The following is an 18,368-nucleotide window of genomic DNA, read 5'->3' as shown; positions in this document are numbered from 1 at the left end:
GTAATTTTTAGTTGCCCGAATCTAAAAACCACTGTCCTCGGACATCGGGCCACCGTATTCTATAACCTCTGTGCAGCTTGCGGAAGGAAGTTAACGCTATTGTAAAATGACTAAATATCAGCCCAATACTGAAACAAAATAGATACATTTGGAGGAAAAATGCCCATTCCCTGGTGTATGATTAGACTAATAATTTTCTTTTATAAATAACAAATAAAGGCTACCAACCGTTGCAATATACCGTTGGCTACTGGTTTGCTGCACATCAAGTATCTAAAAATCAGTCTAAAACATTTGTCGAAATACTAGTAGTATGTCTGCATGAATAAACTTACTGTAATCGTGAAGTCTGCAAGTTTTAATTTCTGAACGTCTACAGGTCACGACGTAACCGATTTGCGGTTCGCGTAAATTTAATCTTGCGTAACCGACACGCGAACAGAACGGCGGTTTGCGTGAAATATTGTGCCCTGAAATTCATTTGTTAATCAGTTGTGCTTATATCACCAACACCCTTATACATTACTTTTCCACAGCTCTTTCAATTAAACACCAAAATTAATCACTTTGTAGTAACCGAGTAATTGGGCTCTTATATATCAAGTGTACAGTGAAATCTCTCAAAACCGGACCCTCTGTTAATCGGAATTCCCTCAAAACCGGACACGTATTATGTATGGTTCAGAATTATATCCATATTCAAACAAGAGAATCCCTGTCTTCGACACATCCACTGGAAACTTCGCAGTAAGTGTCCAAGACGGACGTGCTTGAACATTCAGTGGATGTAAGCATGTGTTAAATGGCCGACTGGCTGGTTGATTGACTGATTGGTTGAACAAGGAAAAACTTATTTCAGATCATCAGTACTACACGTTGATACTTAATAATGTTTTAAAGTAAAGAAGGTACCAGAAGTATGGTGTCTGCTCCTGAATACATAGCACGGGCAATGGCAACCCTCTGCTTCTGTCCACCACTCAGATTTATACCCTGAAAGTAGTTTATCGTATCAGAATATGATAGAAACACATCCAAAAACACACACAAATAGGTTTACTGCTATTAAGTATTATGCCCTGAAAGTAGTTTATCATATCAGAATATGCTAGTCACACATCCAAAAACATGTTTACAGCTATTAAGCATTACGCCCTGAAAGTAGTTTTCATCATATCAGAATATAATAGAAACACATTTAATAAGGCACATAAAATAAATTAAATGATAGATTTGTATACAATTGTTTTTCAAATACACTGATAATAAAATAACCATTCCTTTGTATAGATATTTAGGGAAAGGAAGGTGGTATAAACAAAAAAAACCTTGACTAGATTTAGGTGGGGTGAGGGAAATACACTCTTATAAGAACAAATTTACATTATTTCACATTTTGCTATATTTGTGTCCTGACCTTTTCTCCAATCTCTGTCAAATCCCCAGCTGGAAACATCTCAAGATCTTGATAAAGGGCACACATGGCAAGGACTTTTCGATACCTGAACAAACAAAAAAGTCATAGTTAAATAAAATTATATACATCTACTACATATCTGGTTCCTTAAAAAGAAAAGGAAAATATGTTTTCTTTAAAGGGACATTCCTGAGTTTGTTGCATTGTAAGATGTTTCCGACTAATAAAATATTTCTACGATTAAACTTACATATTAAATATATTTTCTTGTTTAGAATATTAGTGTGTGTATATTCAATGTGTTTCTGGTCGTCTTGATATTTGTAAGAAGCCCAAACTGGATTCTGTCTTCAAATAATTTCGTACATACGAAAAAAAACATTTTAGGAAATAAAATGAAATTTAACCTAGTACAAATATTAGAACGATCAGAAACACGTTTAATATACAGCCACTAATATTGTATGCAGAAAAATATATTTGATATGTAATTACAATCGTTAAAAAGTCTCTGTTAGTCGATAACATCTTACAACTTGCAGCAAACTGGAGAATGTCCCTTTAATAACACTTCAGAATATCTTAAACTACAGCTATTAAGTCTTTAATATTTGTAGGTTTTAAGACATTTATGAAGAGAAGAAACTGCAGGAGACTCCTTTCAAAAAGCAGCGAAGGATTTTTTATATGCATTTTCCAACAGACAGGACAGTACACACTATGGCCTTTGATATACCAGTTGTGGAACATTGATTGAAATTAAAAAAAACAAATACATCAATTCTGTGGCCTACCGCACCAACACCGGTTTCCTTAAAAAGAAACTTATATTTAAGACAGTCAGAAGAAGACATATTTGATTAAAAACAAATACACACAAACAAACCCCACCCTCAATACACACAAACACACATATGCGCACGTGCAATTTCATCAATTTCCAAATGCTTCAAACCTTTTATACGAGAACTTCTTTCCAAAGAGAATGTTGTTTCGGACTGAAGCATTCATCAGCCAGGGTCTTTGTGACACAAGTGCTATGTTGATGTTCCTAAAACAACAAAAACATGTCATGTAGGGAGTATATCACACATCTATTTTGTGTAAATAACTAAAAGAAAATTCTATCACATGTAGTTAGGTACAAAACCTGTAGACTGGAAAAAGTATAACTGAGTGATAACGTAAGAGATTTTTATTTCAGCGGTGAGACTTGCCTAGTCTGTGGGTTGAAATTTCAACCACTTACGGGTACCTTTGTATAATTCATAGAATGTTCCACTGCATAAATGTTTTTGAATAATTTTTAGTTAAACAATGGAAGAATATTTTACTTTGATAATTAATCTAAAACTTCCCAGTATAAGAATAAATACCTATGGTTAAATACAAAAAGAAAGAATTTTTTTTAACGATGCACTTAAGACATTTTATTTATGGTTATATGGCGTCAGACATAAGGTTAAGGACCACACAGATATTGAGACAGGAAACCCGCTGTCGCCACTGCATGGGCTACTCTTTTCAATTAGCAGCAAGAGATGGTGATGGTGATGGGGGATGGGGGATGGGGGATGGTGAATGGGGATGGGAATGGGGATGGGGACGGGGATGTGGTGAGGATGAGGATGAGGATGAGGATGGGGATGGCAAGTGGATGAGGTGGTGTGGGGTGGCGCTGGGTTGCATGGGGTGGGGTGGCGCTGGGTTGCATGGGGTGAGGTGGTTTGAGATGGAGATGAGGATGGGGATGGATGGGATGGGATTTTACAATACCTAAGACATGATACAATTTTTTTTTAGCTTTTTGGGGTATCATTTCTAATTCCATACTGTACGGTGTTTTAAAAAGCTGACATCTTTATACCTCGCCCATTCCACACAGCCAGACACGGTGATCATCTCACCCAACATGGCTGCCAGAAGAGACGACTTCCCACTGCCAACCGGACCTACAATTAGGACAAGTTTTCCTGCAAGATAGAAATAGGTGGTTAGTAACTAGGTGCTAAATAAATTATTCATTAAAACTCATGAAAATGTTAATAAATGTGTATGGCCCCTAAGATGCTTTACCAAAAAAAACATTTTCTGTGCAAGCCAAAACCTAAAATACTACTTACATGTATCTGTTTCAAACTTTCTGACAAAGTTTTAAATTTGTTATAAATCATCGGCTGTCAAACATGTTATATTCTAACATATAGTCCTTTAGAAAAACAACAAATGTTTTCCATTAGCTGCAAGGGGTCTATTATATGCACTTTTCCATAGACAGATCAGTACATACATGTACCAAGAATAATTGATCCTACAGCTGATGACATATCAGGCAGACACTTTATCACAGAGTTTTTCCACTGTTTGGTCATGTTCATTTCTAGATGTGTCCACATCTTGTGACATTATGCAGTTTAAAGTTTGTTTTGTTTAACGACACCACTGGAGCACATCAATTAATTAATCATCGGCTATTGGATGTCAAACATTTGGTAATTCTGACTCGTAGTCATCAGAGGAAACCCGCTACATGTTTTCTAATGCAGCAAGGATCTTTTATATGCACTTTCCCCACAGACAGGAAAACACATACCACGGCCTTTGCCCAGTTGTGGTGCACTGGTTGGAACGAGAAAAAATCCAATCAGCTGAATGGATCCACCGAGGTGGTTCGATCCTGCGATGCAAGTACCTCAAGCGAGCACTCAACCGACTGAGCTAAATCCCGTTTATGCAGTTTAAAGTCCGAACCAAATTGTTAACTACAATAAATTACTCTCCTATCTTTAATTACCGTTAGATTTTCTCCACTTTTTATCCAAACAAAAATCGTTAAAAAAACATTACACTGACATGGATTCCACATATTAGACTGAAACAATATCGATTATAGCGACTATGTTAACATTTCCTAGGACAAAACACATGCAATTTTTCACTGTCTGCCATTTTGATTTTTGGTGGAATACCCTCCTAAGTATGTGACATAATTAATCTGATGTCATAATAAGTGTGTTATACCTTAGCGTATATGTCATGACGTTGTTAGATTAAGTCATATCGATCAACGCCCCTTGAGGAGTATTCCATAAACAATTGAAAATGGCAAACTGCATGTATTTTGCTCTATGCATTCTCATCCAAGTCGATATTGGTGACATTGTTACAGTCTCATATGTGGAATCTGTGTCACTGTAATGTTTTTTTCAAAATTTGTGTTTGGACAAAATTGGGGGACATCTAACAGTAATTAAAAGTAGGAGAGTAATTTATCGTAGTTGTTAGCAATTTGGTTCAGACTTTACAAGGTTTAAATGTAAATAGAGATCTACTGGGTCATTTAAGATTAGCACATGTCCGACATCAAATAGCCATTTCATGTTTTCACGGGTCATTAAAGTCGCAGGCTATAATTTCAATTCATGAAAATAGACACTAAGTTTGGTTAAAGCTATAATAGAGTGAATCAAGAGTGTGTGACATTGAAAAAGGGAAATATTATTAAAAAGAGACTACAGCTTGTCTCCATAATCGTTACTTCTGAGATGTTATTTTAAATATATAAAAGGCATTTAGTGGTGTTAGAAACACCAGGATGACCAGAAACACTTCAGATGTACAGAAATTGATAATCTAAACAATAAAACCCAAGTAATGTCTGATTTCAGTTGTCAAAAATGGCTCAAATAGTGAAAAACAAGCTGTAGTGTTTAAAAATTAGGGACTGTCACTTTAAAATAAAATATTCCTTTCTATTCCTTCCTCAGACGTGACAACAAATCAACACTCCTTGCAACCTATTAAAACTGATCTGGCCCATGGCACTAATTAGTCATTGCTAATAGTGGAGTACAGGAGCTTGAAGTAATCACAGAACATTTTACAAAGTGGTCAGACTAAATCAACAGCAAAAGCTGATGGAAATGGCTGGGGTGTGGCACAGATAGCTAAAAGAGACAAGCACCTGTCATGTTTGTAGACATGAATTAGGATGTAGAGGTGAACAGCAAAAGAACTTGAAGATAGGAGGAGCCAACAAATCAGGAAAAAACTGAGATGGAATTAAAAAGGAGAGAGAAAAAAAAAGATGTTCTGGAATTTAAAAAAATATATAAAATTATATATATTTTTAAATCACAGTAGCCCATTATCTCACCTGCAGCTATCTTCACATCGATATCTGTGAGGACAGGCTCCTTCGTGCTGACGTCCCACGAGAACGACCCCTTGCTGATCTCCACCACAATACGCAGCTCGATCACCGTCACGTCATCTCCGTCCTCCACTCCCCCATCCGTGGACACGGCTGTTGACACCACGGTGCTGTGGTGCCGATGTCGGACGTGCTGGTCGGAATCTACCGTGCTGATCACGGGAGCGCTTGTCTTCCTGATCATCGTGTTGGGCTTGACGTCGAGACACTCATAGGAAGCGTTCTGGTTGAGGCTGAGTCGCTTGTTGTCGAGGGCGTCGAGGAGGGAGGCGCCACTGTTCTGTCGGCTGTGAGTCGGGGTGCGCGACGCCACGCTGCTCATGGAGCCGGCACACGACATGTTGGTGCGCAGGTTCGTCAGAGGAATCCCATCCTCGCCATCGATGAAAACACTGGAGTCCAACTTCACTAGCTGGAAATAAAAATGGAATGAAATTGGATTCACCAACAAGTGTGAGTGAGTGGGTGAGAGAGCGATCGAGCAAACAAATGGGTGTTTTGTGTGGGTAAAAGGGTTGGTTTGTGGTCAAGTGGATGGATGGATGGGATGGAATGGGATGGAATGGGATGGGATGGGATGGGATGGGATGGCATGGCATGGCATGGAAGGAAATGGTTTATTTAACGACACACTCAACACATTTTATTTACGGTTATGTGGCATCAGACACTGACACACATATTGAGAGAGAAAACCCGCTACTCTTTCCGATTAGTAGCAAGAGATCTTTTATATGCACCATTACAAAGACAGGATAGTACATACTACGGCCTTTGTTACACCAGTTGTGGAGCACTGGCTGGAAGAAGAAATAGCCCAATGGACTCTACCATCAGGCAAATGCTATATCACTTATCTACGTTCTGCCACATTGGATAGGATGGCATAGGATAGCATGGCATGGCATGGTTTGGGACGAGTGGATGGTTTCTGGGTGGATGGATGGATGGATGGATGGATGGATGGGTGGATGGATGGATGGAAGGATGGAAGGATGGATGGATGGAAGGATGGAAGGATGAGACATTGAGACAGATACTGAGAGAGGAAACCCACTACTCTTTCCGATTAGTAGCAAGAGATCTTTTATATGCACCATTACAAAGACAGGATAGTACATACTACGGCCTTTGTTACACCAGTTGTGGAGCAGTGGCTGGAAGAAGAAATAGCCCAATGGCCTCTACCATCAGGCAGGTGCTATATCACTTAGCTACGTTCCACCACATTGGATAGGATGGCATAGGATGGCATGGCATGGCATGGTTTGGGACGAGTGGATGGATGGATGGATGGATGGATGGATGGGTGGATGGATGGATGGATGGATGGATGGATGGAAGGATGGAAGGATGAGACATTGAGACAGATACTGAGAGAGGAAACCCGCTACTCTTTCCGATTAGTAGCAAGAGATCTTTTATATGCACCATTACAAAGACAGGATAGTACATACTACGGCCTTTGTTACACCAGTTGTGGAGCACTGGCTGGAAGAAGAAATAGCACCAATGGACTCTACCATCAAGCAAGTGCTATATCACTTAGCTACGTTCCGCCACATTGGATAGGATGGCGTAGGATGGCATGGCATGGCATGGTTTGGGACGAGTGGATTTTTGGGTGGGTGGATGGATGGATGGATGGATGGATGGGTGGGTGGATGGGTGGATGGATGGATGCATGCATGGATGGATGGATGGATGGATGGATGGATGGATGGGTGGATGGAAGGATGGAAGGATGATTGGATAAATGATTGAATGGATGGGTGGGGATGGACAGATGGATGGAAGGGTGGGTGGATGAATATATGGATATATAGATATATGGATACCCCAATACCCCAGCACAAAAAAGTACATTGTTTATTGGGCATCAAACAATGGTTAAACATATGTATGAAAATTATTTCACCAACAAAGAAATAATTCCTTTAATTTCACACATTCCCCTCCAGCTCCTGAAAACTATTTATTTAAACCATTTAAAGAATAAAAGATTATAAACTTAACATATATAAATTTTATCTAGTAAGATACAAGCACCAAAATAAAGTAAACTGAATGCCCAAACCTCATTGTCCGATGTCTCGACAGCAATTGACTGGGTGCGGCGTCCAAGTTTTTCTGTGTCGGTCATTTCGAGGGCAGTGAGGAATGGTACGAGACGCTTGTTGCTGACCATTGCGTTGGCCAGCGACGATGAGAAGATGGTCAGCAAAGACAGGGGAAACGACAGCAGGTTGAACAGTGCCAAAGTGGACAGCGCTCGGCCAGCGGTCAGCGGGTGGTCACCCAGGTATGAGTACAGGCTGAAGGTCTGAAGTAAGAAGGAAAATTAAAACTGATAGTGAAATTAACATGCAAGATGAAACGTACATGTACACACATTGAAAAGAAAAAAGGGATTTCTTCTCTCTTTTTTTAAGATACAAAATATACAGATGTCAAGTTAAAAATAAAAACACCTTAATTTAATATTTAAATTTTATTGGCTTCAAGTGCAATCAACACTGAACAACTGTTAGTAGAAGTTATTATAGATATGTTTTATGTACTGCACTCAAGCTAAAAGTCTTATGACAAACAATGCTAACTCTGGCACTCACCAAATTTGTAAATTGTGAATTTTAAAAACTATTTGCACATTTTATTTTAATCTGGCAAAATAAATTCATTTAATAACTGATATTTTGTGAGAAAATGACTGGGTTTCTGCAATGTTTGAAGTTTAATAGATAACGTCGCAAACTTTTTTCTACTCAACCAAAGCTAGCCCTGACAAATAAAAATGTTGAGCTGGCTACTTGATCTTTAATCAAAGACACTATATCTGGAATATTTTTAATCCTAAAACATGCTACATGTATTAAGATATCACAGCCATTTAAAAATAAAAGATCAAGGATCTTTAAAAAAAAAAAAACTAACAAACTACCAGATTCACATGAAGTTTATTTCTAAGCATTTCAGACCAAACCAAGCCTACATGTAAATGTATGTAGTCTGAAATATCTGGAAGGGGTGGGGTGTGAGGTAAAAAAAACCCACATATATATTAGAGCACATTATTACATAGCATAGTCTCCTGTCATGGACAGAACTCTCTGGTGAAGTCGGAAGTTGTGCCCACAACAGGCGTGCTTGAACAGTTCTCTGATGGAAACATGCCAAAAATTACCCACACCCACAAACACAGTCTTCTTTAGCTAAGGACACTTTTAGAATAAAAGGCTTTGTGTTTCTACTCTTCCACTAGACAAATTTGCCAAGTGCAAATTTTAAAAACAATTAGTGAATTTTACTATACATGTATGTGTAATTTGGCAAAATAATTTCTGGCCATGACAGATATTTTATTGAAAACATCTGTGGGTTTCTGCAGTTTTTAACGTTTCATAGATAATTTGTCAAAATTTTCTTCCCACCCAGAGCTTGCTCCATGCACTCCCACCCCATCCCCAATTAGGTATGTCCTTGCTGTTTTGGTTGTTACCATGTCTTCTATTGTCTACACTAAGTTCAGTGCTAATACTAACTACACAAACAAAAACAAAAACTACACAAATCATCGCAAACTGCAGTACTAATGCTACTCTCAAACATACTTGAAATAAAACATATATATAAACAAAGGATACAAGCATTTCATTAAATGGCTAACTTATAAAATAACTAACTGTCTCAGTGGTACTTACATGTAGTTAATAAAGATACATGATACTATAACAATTACATGTATGTTACTAAATTTATAAAAACATCTGAAATAATCATGCAGTTAGCTACCCAGTGGACTTATAAAAAAAACAGCAGTTTAAATTATAAGTGGGTGGTCTTTACAGGATACATCAATACAGACACGATACAGTAACTTACATAATGTGCTAATACATGTGTTATACAAACTTACAAAAACAGTGTAACAGGTAACCATGCATGTACTAAATATAAATCAAATACATCAATGTATGATACTAAACTTATTAAACACTTACAATTATGGCCCCAATAGTCGGTGCTGCCATACCAATAAAACCTGGTAACAAAAGTTAGTTAAAATCAACAAAAAAGTGTTTCAAACAAGAAAAAAAATGTATAATAGTAGCAAGGGATCCCACAGATAGGACAGAACATACCACAGCTTAATATACGAGTTGTGAAGAACAGGAATGATATTTAAAGGGGACTTGATTTTACATCTTGGCCTAGAATATTTCCACTATATAAGCACATACCCGGTTCAGTATTATATATACTGTAAATATGTTCATGTTCTGAAGCTCGTGATTGACAACTGGCATACACCACCCGCTAACGACACATTATTATTAATTTTCTTTACTTATTATTATTATTTATTTTATTTTTTTTCGTGGTTTTTTTCTTTTTTTTCTTTCTGTCTTTGTCACTAAGACAGGATCGAAGTCGCAGTAACCCAATTGGCTAATTAACCAGCCAATCAACATCGTTAGATAATCAACCAAGATAGGACACCACTAATTATCGCCTATTTTTTGCAGCACTCTCATTGGTCCAATCCAGCCAATCACGGATCAAGAACCCCACTACACCTAACTGTAAATAAACTGCACGAATTTGTCTTTGCACCCGCACCATGTTTTTTTTTGGTTTTTTTGTTTTTTTTATTACTGATGCATTCCATCCTAGCTAACTAAGGTAAGTCAACTAGGGTTCCAGAAGCAAAGACATGCAGGAAAACCGACACCCAACTATCCAGATAGCCTGAAGACAAACCAAGTAAGCCTACTAAAATCCTATATTTAGGGGGCGGGAATCAAAATTCTTCAAACTAAATACCTAGATTGGTGAATATATGTATACAATTGCTACTTGCCACCGTTAGTTTCGTTTATTGCATTGGTAATAAAGTTAAGTATGACAAGCACTAGGCTTTTTAAACCAATACCTACACTATAAGGGTTTAACCCTTCAAATTAGATAGCTAGGCTAGTTTAACTCCCCCTCCGTCATTATATTCAATGATATACAAGGACGGAGGGGGATGAGTGGTCATGAATGACCGTTGAACTCACTAGAATAGGGACTTAAGACAATTAGGTACAACCTTAACACAAAACTAGGATTCACACACAGACTACACGCTCACTGCATCAGTACACAGGGTGCATTGACTAATGATAACAATGCACCCGCCCCCATTTAATGGCCCAGCACCAACTCTAATAAGGAACCGGACAAAAGAATACCATTCCGAGTACACAATTGCAATGCACCCGGGGGAAGCTGAACAAAAGAATATCGGCCTTCCCCACCCAAACCCCCAATACTTGCTGCTGGTAATAACTTGGTACTTGGTGATGCCTTGACCAGAAGCGGTCAAGCCCTTTATAAGGGCCCTATGGGCAACCTAGGGAGACACCACAGCATCGTAAAGGTCTAAAATTAACTAGCTACTCTCGATTCACTAATATCAAAACCTATATTAGCTCGGCCATTTACCTTTCGACCGACCGTCCAAAATTGCGCCAAATTCCCTCAATCAAAATTGCGCACCCTTTTCTCTTTGGCATTTAACTGCTCCATTCAAATTCCATAGCACTACCACCACCCCCACCCGCCTGCTACCGATTTGATCGGGCTGCTGGTGCTCCCTTGCACTTGCCAGTGCAGGCGGTCCCTCCTCTCCCCTCTACCCACCTTTCCTGTCATGGACGGAGGAGCCGGCCAAGGCCGGCTCTTGTGCCTACGACAGGTGTTCTGAATGTGAACGTAAAACCCTATGACATGACATGACAGTATTATAGGACAAATAATCCATTTCATCCCACCAATATTGCATGGTTAATAATTAGATTACTCAACTAGCTTTCGCCCCAAGAATTAGTAACTCGTTTGCCATAATAAATTTCAAAGATCAAATACTCATGCTTCTTATTCTACTCATTTTAATTTAACCACAGGTCTGGCCAGCAGAAATATTTTGCAGATAACAGATTAACTGAAAAAATTTAGTTTTTTGTTTTAGGATGTAAGACAAGTTGGCTTTGTGAGCTAAGAAGAACACTTTTGATTTAAAAACGTTATTAATAAAACAGATGAAGAACTAGAGAAGTGTTAATAAGAAATAGAAACCATGAAATCCAAACCATTTTGTGGGGTGGGATGGGGTGGACTGATATAGCTGGGCCAATACTTACAAAACTTTCAGTCTAGACTCAAATATTTAATGAATTCACACATATATGTAATTCTATATGTTGCCATTATATTAGAGACTTTTAGAGTTTTATAAGTACAGGGCCAGTTTGTATTTGGTACCAAGGTATTATCAGTCCACCCCTGCCAGTTTATAAATTGTATTGTGTAGTGTATTGTGTAGTGTCTTGTGTGTGAATTTGACCTGCCCTGGACGGGAAGTCTGGCACAATCAGACTTCGTGCCCAAGGTAGACATGCCTGAAACTTAACAGAATACAGGCATGTTACAGAATATCCATCCAATCAAGTATAAGACTTAGTGTGCTCACCTATGAGACCCCGGATGCACATGATGGGGAATAGTAAGCGGATTTCCAAAGCTCTGGTTTTCTCTATGCTTTTAGCAAACACGTCTTCCCAGGCCAGTAGCTTGATCACCTTCATTCCATGTACGAGTTCGTTCACCTGTTTTATACGCCTGTCAGTAAACACCTACAAAACATGAATGATAATGATGATGTTAATTAAAAGTTACAGTTTGTTTTGTTTAACAAACCATTAGAGAACATTGATTTTGTTTTAATCACCAGCTATTGGACGTCAAACATTTGATAAATTCTGACATGTCTTACAGGAAACCTGTTAAATTTGTACCCATAGCAGTAACGGATCTTTTAATATAGTTTATATGCATTTTCCTACAGGCAAGACAGTACATACCATAACCTCTGAAGTCCAGATTATATTAATATAATATTGTGAATAATATGGTGCATAATACTGTAAAGTTAAATTAATAATACTAAGCATGTCAACGAGAGGGTGGGGTGCAAAGAATTCTCTTTTAAGCATTATTATGCTTTTTTGGCAATTCTAAACCTTGAAAAAATTAAATGTTAGTCATAGGATGTACTAGTCCATTACGAAAACAAACCCATTTCATGAATTTGTGATAAAAGAATTACATTTATTTCCCCAACTAATGATCCCATCCTATTTTAATAATTAAATTTTCTTTGCGTCTGTACACTGTACAGTTATCTGACTGGTTGAGAGGTGCAAAGGTTTTTGCGTTCATATCTCGATGGACCAGAAAACAATTAGTCATTAGGTGATGCAAAATATTTTAGTTATTACAGCTTTCTTTATTATTAAATTACACATTGTTTTAACTGCATTCTTTATTATCGATTTTGTTAAATCAAATGTTTCTGGACATCTTAGCATTTGTATTGCATATAACGGTCTCCTTTTTGTCCCATTAGAACAATTTGTTCATTGCAAATAACTGCTGAAGATTGTAGAGACCAAAAGTTGCACATATAATATATATATACAACACAGGGCCTAGGGATTATTCATAAATTACTTATAGTTCGACCCACAGGGAATGCCTTTTTTCATACTATGGATTTACTACAAGTTATTTATATATGTAATTAATTCAGTAATAAAGAAAGCTGTAATAATTCATAAATTACTTATACTCCATACCACAGAGAACACATTTTTTCATCCTGTGGATTTACTATAAGTTATTTATTTCTAAAGCTGGTTGATTTGTAAATTGCACACAAAAATATTATTTTTTTGTTATTTCCAAAACACTTCTGATGTCAAACCAAACTGGAATTATTTACAAAAACCATTTTTATAGAATGATGGGAAGGACTATAACTTTGAATCATTAGTTTTAAAATTATTTGCAATAAACAGAATGAATGAATGAATGTTTAACAACACCCCAGCACACAAATACACATCGGCTATTGAGTGTCACAAATGGTAAGTATATGAAAATATTATTTAGATTTATTTATGTAAAACCACAGTGTAAGGAGCTGTGGGTGAAAAATATAATACAATACATAAAATCAAGATAAGTATATTTTAAAACTTTGTATAGAAGTCAAAGTGTTTTAAAAACTTTATAATTAAGTGCAATAAACAGTGTTCTGGATGAAATGGTCCAGTACCTAAAAATGCATTTTATATAAAACAGAAAATGTACATACTTCAGAAACTTAGGATCACGGATTTAAAGTTCCCTCTAAAAATCATAAAGAATGACATTGTTGTTTAACTACTCACCAGAACCCTCTTCTGTAGTTTTGAGAGGACAACACCCATTCCGTACATGAGTGGACCACACAGAACGACAACCATCCCACCAATCACTGCGCTTACTCCTAGCTTCAGGTACAGGAACAGTAAGCCAAGAATGACCTGAGAATACATACTAATGATAACACAGAACAAGTGACACATTTTATACATGGTGCAGTGGCATTCGTAAATAAACACCTCATACCTTTTTAAATTTCCAAACTATATACTTTCAGTTAAAAAAAAAAACTAACCATACACTACATGTATGTAACCTACAGTATTCATAATTTTTGAGACTTGCCATGAGTAAAATCAAGGCAAGCTGAAGATCATTCTCCTGAAATGGTGCTAGGCGAGCAATCACTTGAAGTTTTAGATAAAATATTTTTTTTAATTTTACTTCCGAGAAATCTGGTTGCAACTCTCCTAAAACTTTCTAGGCGAGTGTGGAGGGGAGCGGGTGCGCTCACTCACCTTTCCAGGTAAAGATTGTGGTTTACATGTAGTTAGTGTCAGAGGAAACATGTTACACTCACAAAGGTTATTCCTATTAAAAACACACAGCAGCAAGGGATCTTTTACATGCATTTTTACAGAAGACAGGAAACGACACACTACAGCCTTTGATATACCAGTTGTGTGGCACCTCAACCAAGCACTCTACCATGGAGCTATATACCACTACATCCATTACAAGAGAGAACAACATTTTACTTTAACAATGCATCGACACGTTTTTACTTATGGTTATATGGCATCAAGACATATAGTTAAGGACCACACAGATAATAAGGGGAGAAACTGGATGGTGCCATTCATGGGTTATTCTTTTTTATTAGCAGCAAGGAATATTTTAAATGCACCATCCCACAGACAAGACAATACATAACACAGCCTCTGTTACACCAGTTATGGAGCATTGGTTGGAATATGAAATAACCCAATGGGTCTACCAGTGTGGATCAATCCTAGAATAATCACCTATAAAAAGAAGGAAGGAAGTGGTTTATTTAACGACGCACTCAACACATTTTATTTACAGTTATATGGCGTCAGACATATGGTTACGGACACACATATATTGAGAGAGGAAACCCGCTGTCGCCACTTCATAGGCTACTCTTTTCAATTAGCAGCAAGGAATCTTTTATATGCACCATCCCACAGACAGGATAGCCCATACCACGGCCTCTGTTACACCAGTTGTGGAGCACTGGCTGGAATGAGAAATAGCCCAATGGGCCCACCAACGGAAATCGATCCTAGATCGATCGCGCATCAGGCTAGCGCTGTTTTATCAGACAAGTGTTTTACCATTGGGCTACCTCCTGCACTGACATACATTAAAAGATAATATCCAATGACAAATACAAACCATAAGCGGCATAGCCCAAATGTAGTGGATGAAGAAGAACAGATGCATGAGAAAGGTGGCATCGATGGTCATGTGATTCATAATCTGACCAACTGTGGTGGTTCCGCAACTCATCACCAGAGTGGACAGTTTCAGAGATTTGTCGTAAACAAGACTCTGAAAAAAATATTACATGAAGTTAGAACCTATAATTCAATATTTTAAAACACAGTCTGTTTGTAAGTAAGTACATGTATGGGAGAATGATTAAATAAAAATTTAATTTAAGGAAGAAAAAATTAAGATATGACAGGTAAGAAATTCATTAGTTTCAAAGCACTTTAAAAATATACCTTTGCTAAAAACATAATCTCAGAATGATTTAAAAAAAAAAAAATTACAGCTAGTAATTTTCAAAATAAATTTAGCATAAAGATGACACCGAACCATTGGCAATATAAAATATCTTCAAAATCTCATCACAAACATGTATCTCTGAACTGTCATAACAAACAAGATAATTATTGAATTCACCAGATGATGGAATCCATTTTTAATAATGTCATACCTGGATAGCCGAGCGCAGTCGGATGCCTTCTCGAATTACGATGAAGTGGTGGTTTTGAAAGAAGCTATGCTGTAGAATGGAGGCTAGGAAAATGATCACAGACAAAATGTAACCATTCCAAACAAACTCCCCAAGCGTTACATATGGGAAAAGCTGGAAAAACAAAGAACCCTTCATTAAATTATAAATTTTTAATGTATCAATTGCACCTAGCATAAAGGGGGTGTACCTAGCATAAAGTGGGTAGACCTAGCATAAAGTGGGTGGACATAGCATTAAGTGGGTGGACCTAGCATAAAGTAGGTTGCCATAGCCTAAAGTGGGTGGACCTAGCCTAAAGTGGGTGGACCTAGCCTAAAGTGGGTGGACCAAGCATAAGGTAGGTGAACATAGCATAAAGTGGATGTACCTAGCACAAAGTGAGTGGACCAAGCATAATGTGGGTGGACCTAGCATAAAGTGGGTGGACCTAGCATAAAGTGGGTGTACCCAACATATAATGGGTGGACCTAGCATAAAGTGGGTGGACCTAGCATAAGGTGGGTGTACCTAACATAAAATGGGTGGACCTAGCATAAAGTGGGTGGACCTAGCATAAAGTGGGTGGACCTAGCATAAAGTAGGTTGCCATAGCCTAAAGTGGGTGGACCTAGCCTAAAGTGGGTGGACCTAGCCTAAAGTGGGTGGACCAAGCATAAGGTAGGTGAACATAGCATAAAGTGGATGTACCTAGCACAAAGTGAGTGGACCAAGCATAACGTGGGTGGACCTAGCATAAAGTGGGTGGACCTAGCATAAAGTGGGTGTACCCAACATAAAATGGGTGGACCTAGCATAAAGTGGGTGGACCTAGCATAAGGTGGGTGTACCTAACATAAAATGGGTGGACCTAGCATAAAGTGGGTGGACCTAGCATAAAGTCGGTGGACCTAGCATAAAGTCGGTGGTAGTGAAAAGACAATCAGAGTCTTCTCCAGTTAGATGTGCTGCCCCTCTCTTTCTCTCCCTCTCTTTCTCTAACTTTCTATATCTCTCTCCTAAAAAAAGGGATTTTTTTCATATATATATATGTTATATTTTAGGCAGAGGGTTTTCTAAAATTTTGACGGTGCACCTGCTCCTTGACCCACCCTTCAATACCTGTTTACAGTAACAACTGCTTTATAATATGGAACATGTTGTGAATTCTCACACTACCAGTACATACAGAATGAATATATACAAACCAAAGATGAAGAAGAATTGTAGCTTGGTTGATAATCTGTACTGGAAACATCGTAAGCATAGTCGATAATGTACTCGATGCAGACTGGCCCAACAAAGGAACACAAGTCACCACACAAGCGGAATATTCCTGCCAACAGGAGCATCTTCCAAAAGGCTTTGAGATAACTTTTGGTCAATGATGGAGGTCTATTCTGTTGAGAGGCCTGAAACTGTAAATATAAAAATCACCAAATTTACAAAATCTGTTTTTTGTCTTACACACATGTAACAACATACTGTAATTTCACGTGTAGCGCCCGCTGCACCGGATAAGCCACATTAGGTAATAAATGGTTATTGCGTAAAAAAAGATGATCAGATAGCCTGCTCCAACACATATCCCGCATTAGCTTGAGCGGTTAACACCTGATGAGAAAAACACCAGCCATCGTCAGCTCAATTACCGATATGTGTGTGTAGCTTACCTTATTATTTTCCTCGGAGTTTTAGCTTACATTGGCAAATTAGTGACCATGATTGGTAAGTTGTTTTCACCTTTGAATTGCTCTGACTGAATTAGTATCATTTGTGATCTATTAGGTTAGCGTATCTTAAGGCACTGCTGAAGAAAAGTCAGACAAGTTGTAGATGGACAGAGGGACGGACAGAAGGACGGAGTGGAAACATACAGTCTTCTCTGGCTGGACCAGTAGGGGATTAATAACCATAATTCATTAAAAATAGTTCACAAGTTCCACCATTTAGTACCTGGTCCTGTCAATTATTCCATACTCCTGGGCCTACATAAATGCCACCTGGCAAGCTGGGATCACACTATATACATGTACATCTGTAGTGTGACAATCTGTCATACAATGTATATTTTGTATGTTTGCATTGATTTGGGTTCAAATTTGACACTAGAGTAACATGTAGTCAAGTGGAGGTTAATCAACACTGATGTCAGTATAGTAAATACAATGTACTTGTGTAAAGCATTGGGTCATCGAACACATACTTTTTTTTTTTCAAATTGTCATTTAACAATGCTTTATTAATGTGACCAGATGTAGCATGTCACAAATTATAGGGGGGGGGGGGGGGGGGGGTTGATTTTTTTTTTTAAAGAACCTGGGCTTCTATAATGTTTATAAAATCTACTAGCCATGGGATCAGTGATTTAAAAAATGTATTAAGCACTATTAAAAATTCACTAGCCCTACTTTACTTTAAGTTAATACAATTTTACTAAATATTAGTAATAATAAGATGTCACCTAAAGAGGGAGATACAGCTTAAAAACACTAACAATGGGG

The 18,368-nt window shown here is 37.8% G+C and overlaps 1 protein-coding gene across 1 annotated transcript in view; it reads right to left on the bottom strand.

Annotated features, from left to right (window-relative positions):
- Positions 1-18,368, bottom strand: part of LOC121368023 (ATP-binding cassette sub-family C member 9-like) — a 77,444-nt gene that overhangs the window by 55,135 nt on the left and 3,941 nt on the right. The window contains exons 4-15 of the mRNA XM_041492536.1: positions 17,073-17,282; positions 15,847-15,999; positions 15,300-15,455; positions 13,907-14,041; positions 12,145-12,307; positions 9,632-9,672; positions 7,708-7,953; positions 5,574-6,042; positions 3,285-3,390; positions 2,373-2,468; positions 1,418-1,502; positions 913-993 (exon numbers count right to left, since the gene is read on the bottom strand). Of these exons, the coding sequence (XP_041348470.1) occupies positions 913-993; positions 1,418-1,502; positions 2,373-2,468; positions 3,285-3,390; positions 5,574-6,042; positions 7,708-7,953; positions 9,632-9,672; positions 12,145-12,307; positions 13,907-14,041; positions 15,300-15,455; positions 15,847-15,999; positions 17,073-17,282 (1,941 nt within the window). The remainder of the gene's footprint in view (positions 1-912; positions 994-1,417; positions 1,503-2,372; positions 2,469-3,284; positions 3,391-5,573; positions 6,043-7,707; positions 7,954-9,631; positions 9,673-12,144; positions 12,308-13,906; positions 14,042-15,299; positions 15,456-15,846; positions 16,000-17,072; positions 17,283-18,368) is intronic.

The sequence above is a fragment of the Gigantopelta aegis genome, chromosome 3 (assembly GCF_016097555.1).
Source record: "Gigantopelta aegis isolate Gae_Host chromosome 3, Gae_host_genome, whole genome shotgun sequence".
Lineage (NCBI taxonomy): Eukaryota > Metazoa > Mollusca > Gastropoda > Neomphalida > Peltospiridae > Gigantopelta > Gigantopelta aegis.
The sequence above is the reverse complement of the archived record's forward strand: the minus strand, read 5'-3'. Positions and strand labels throughout refer to the sequence as shown.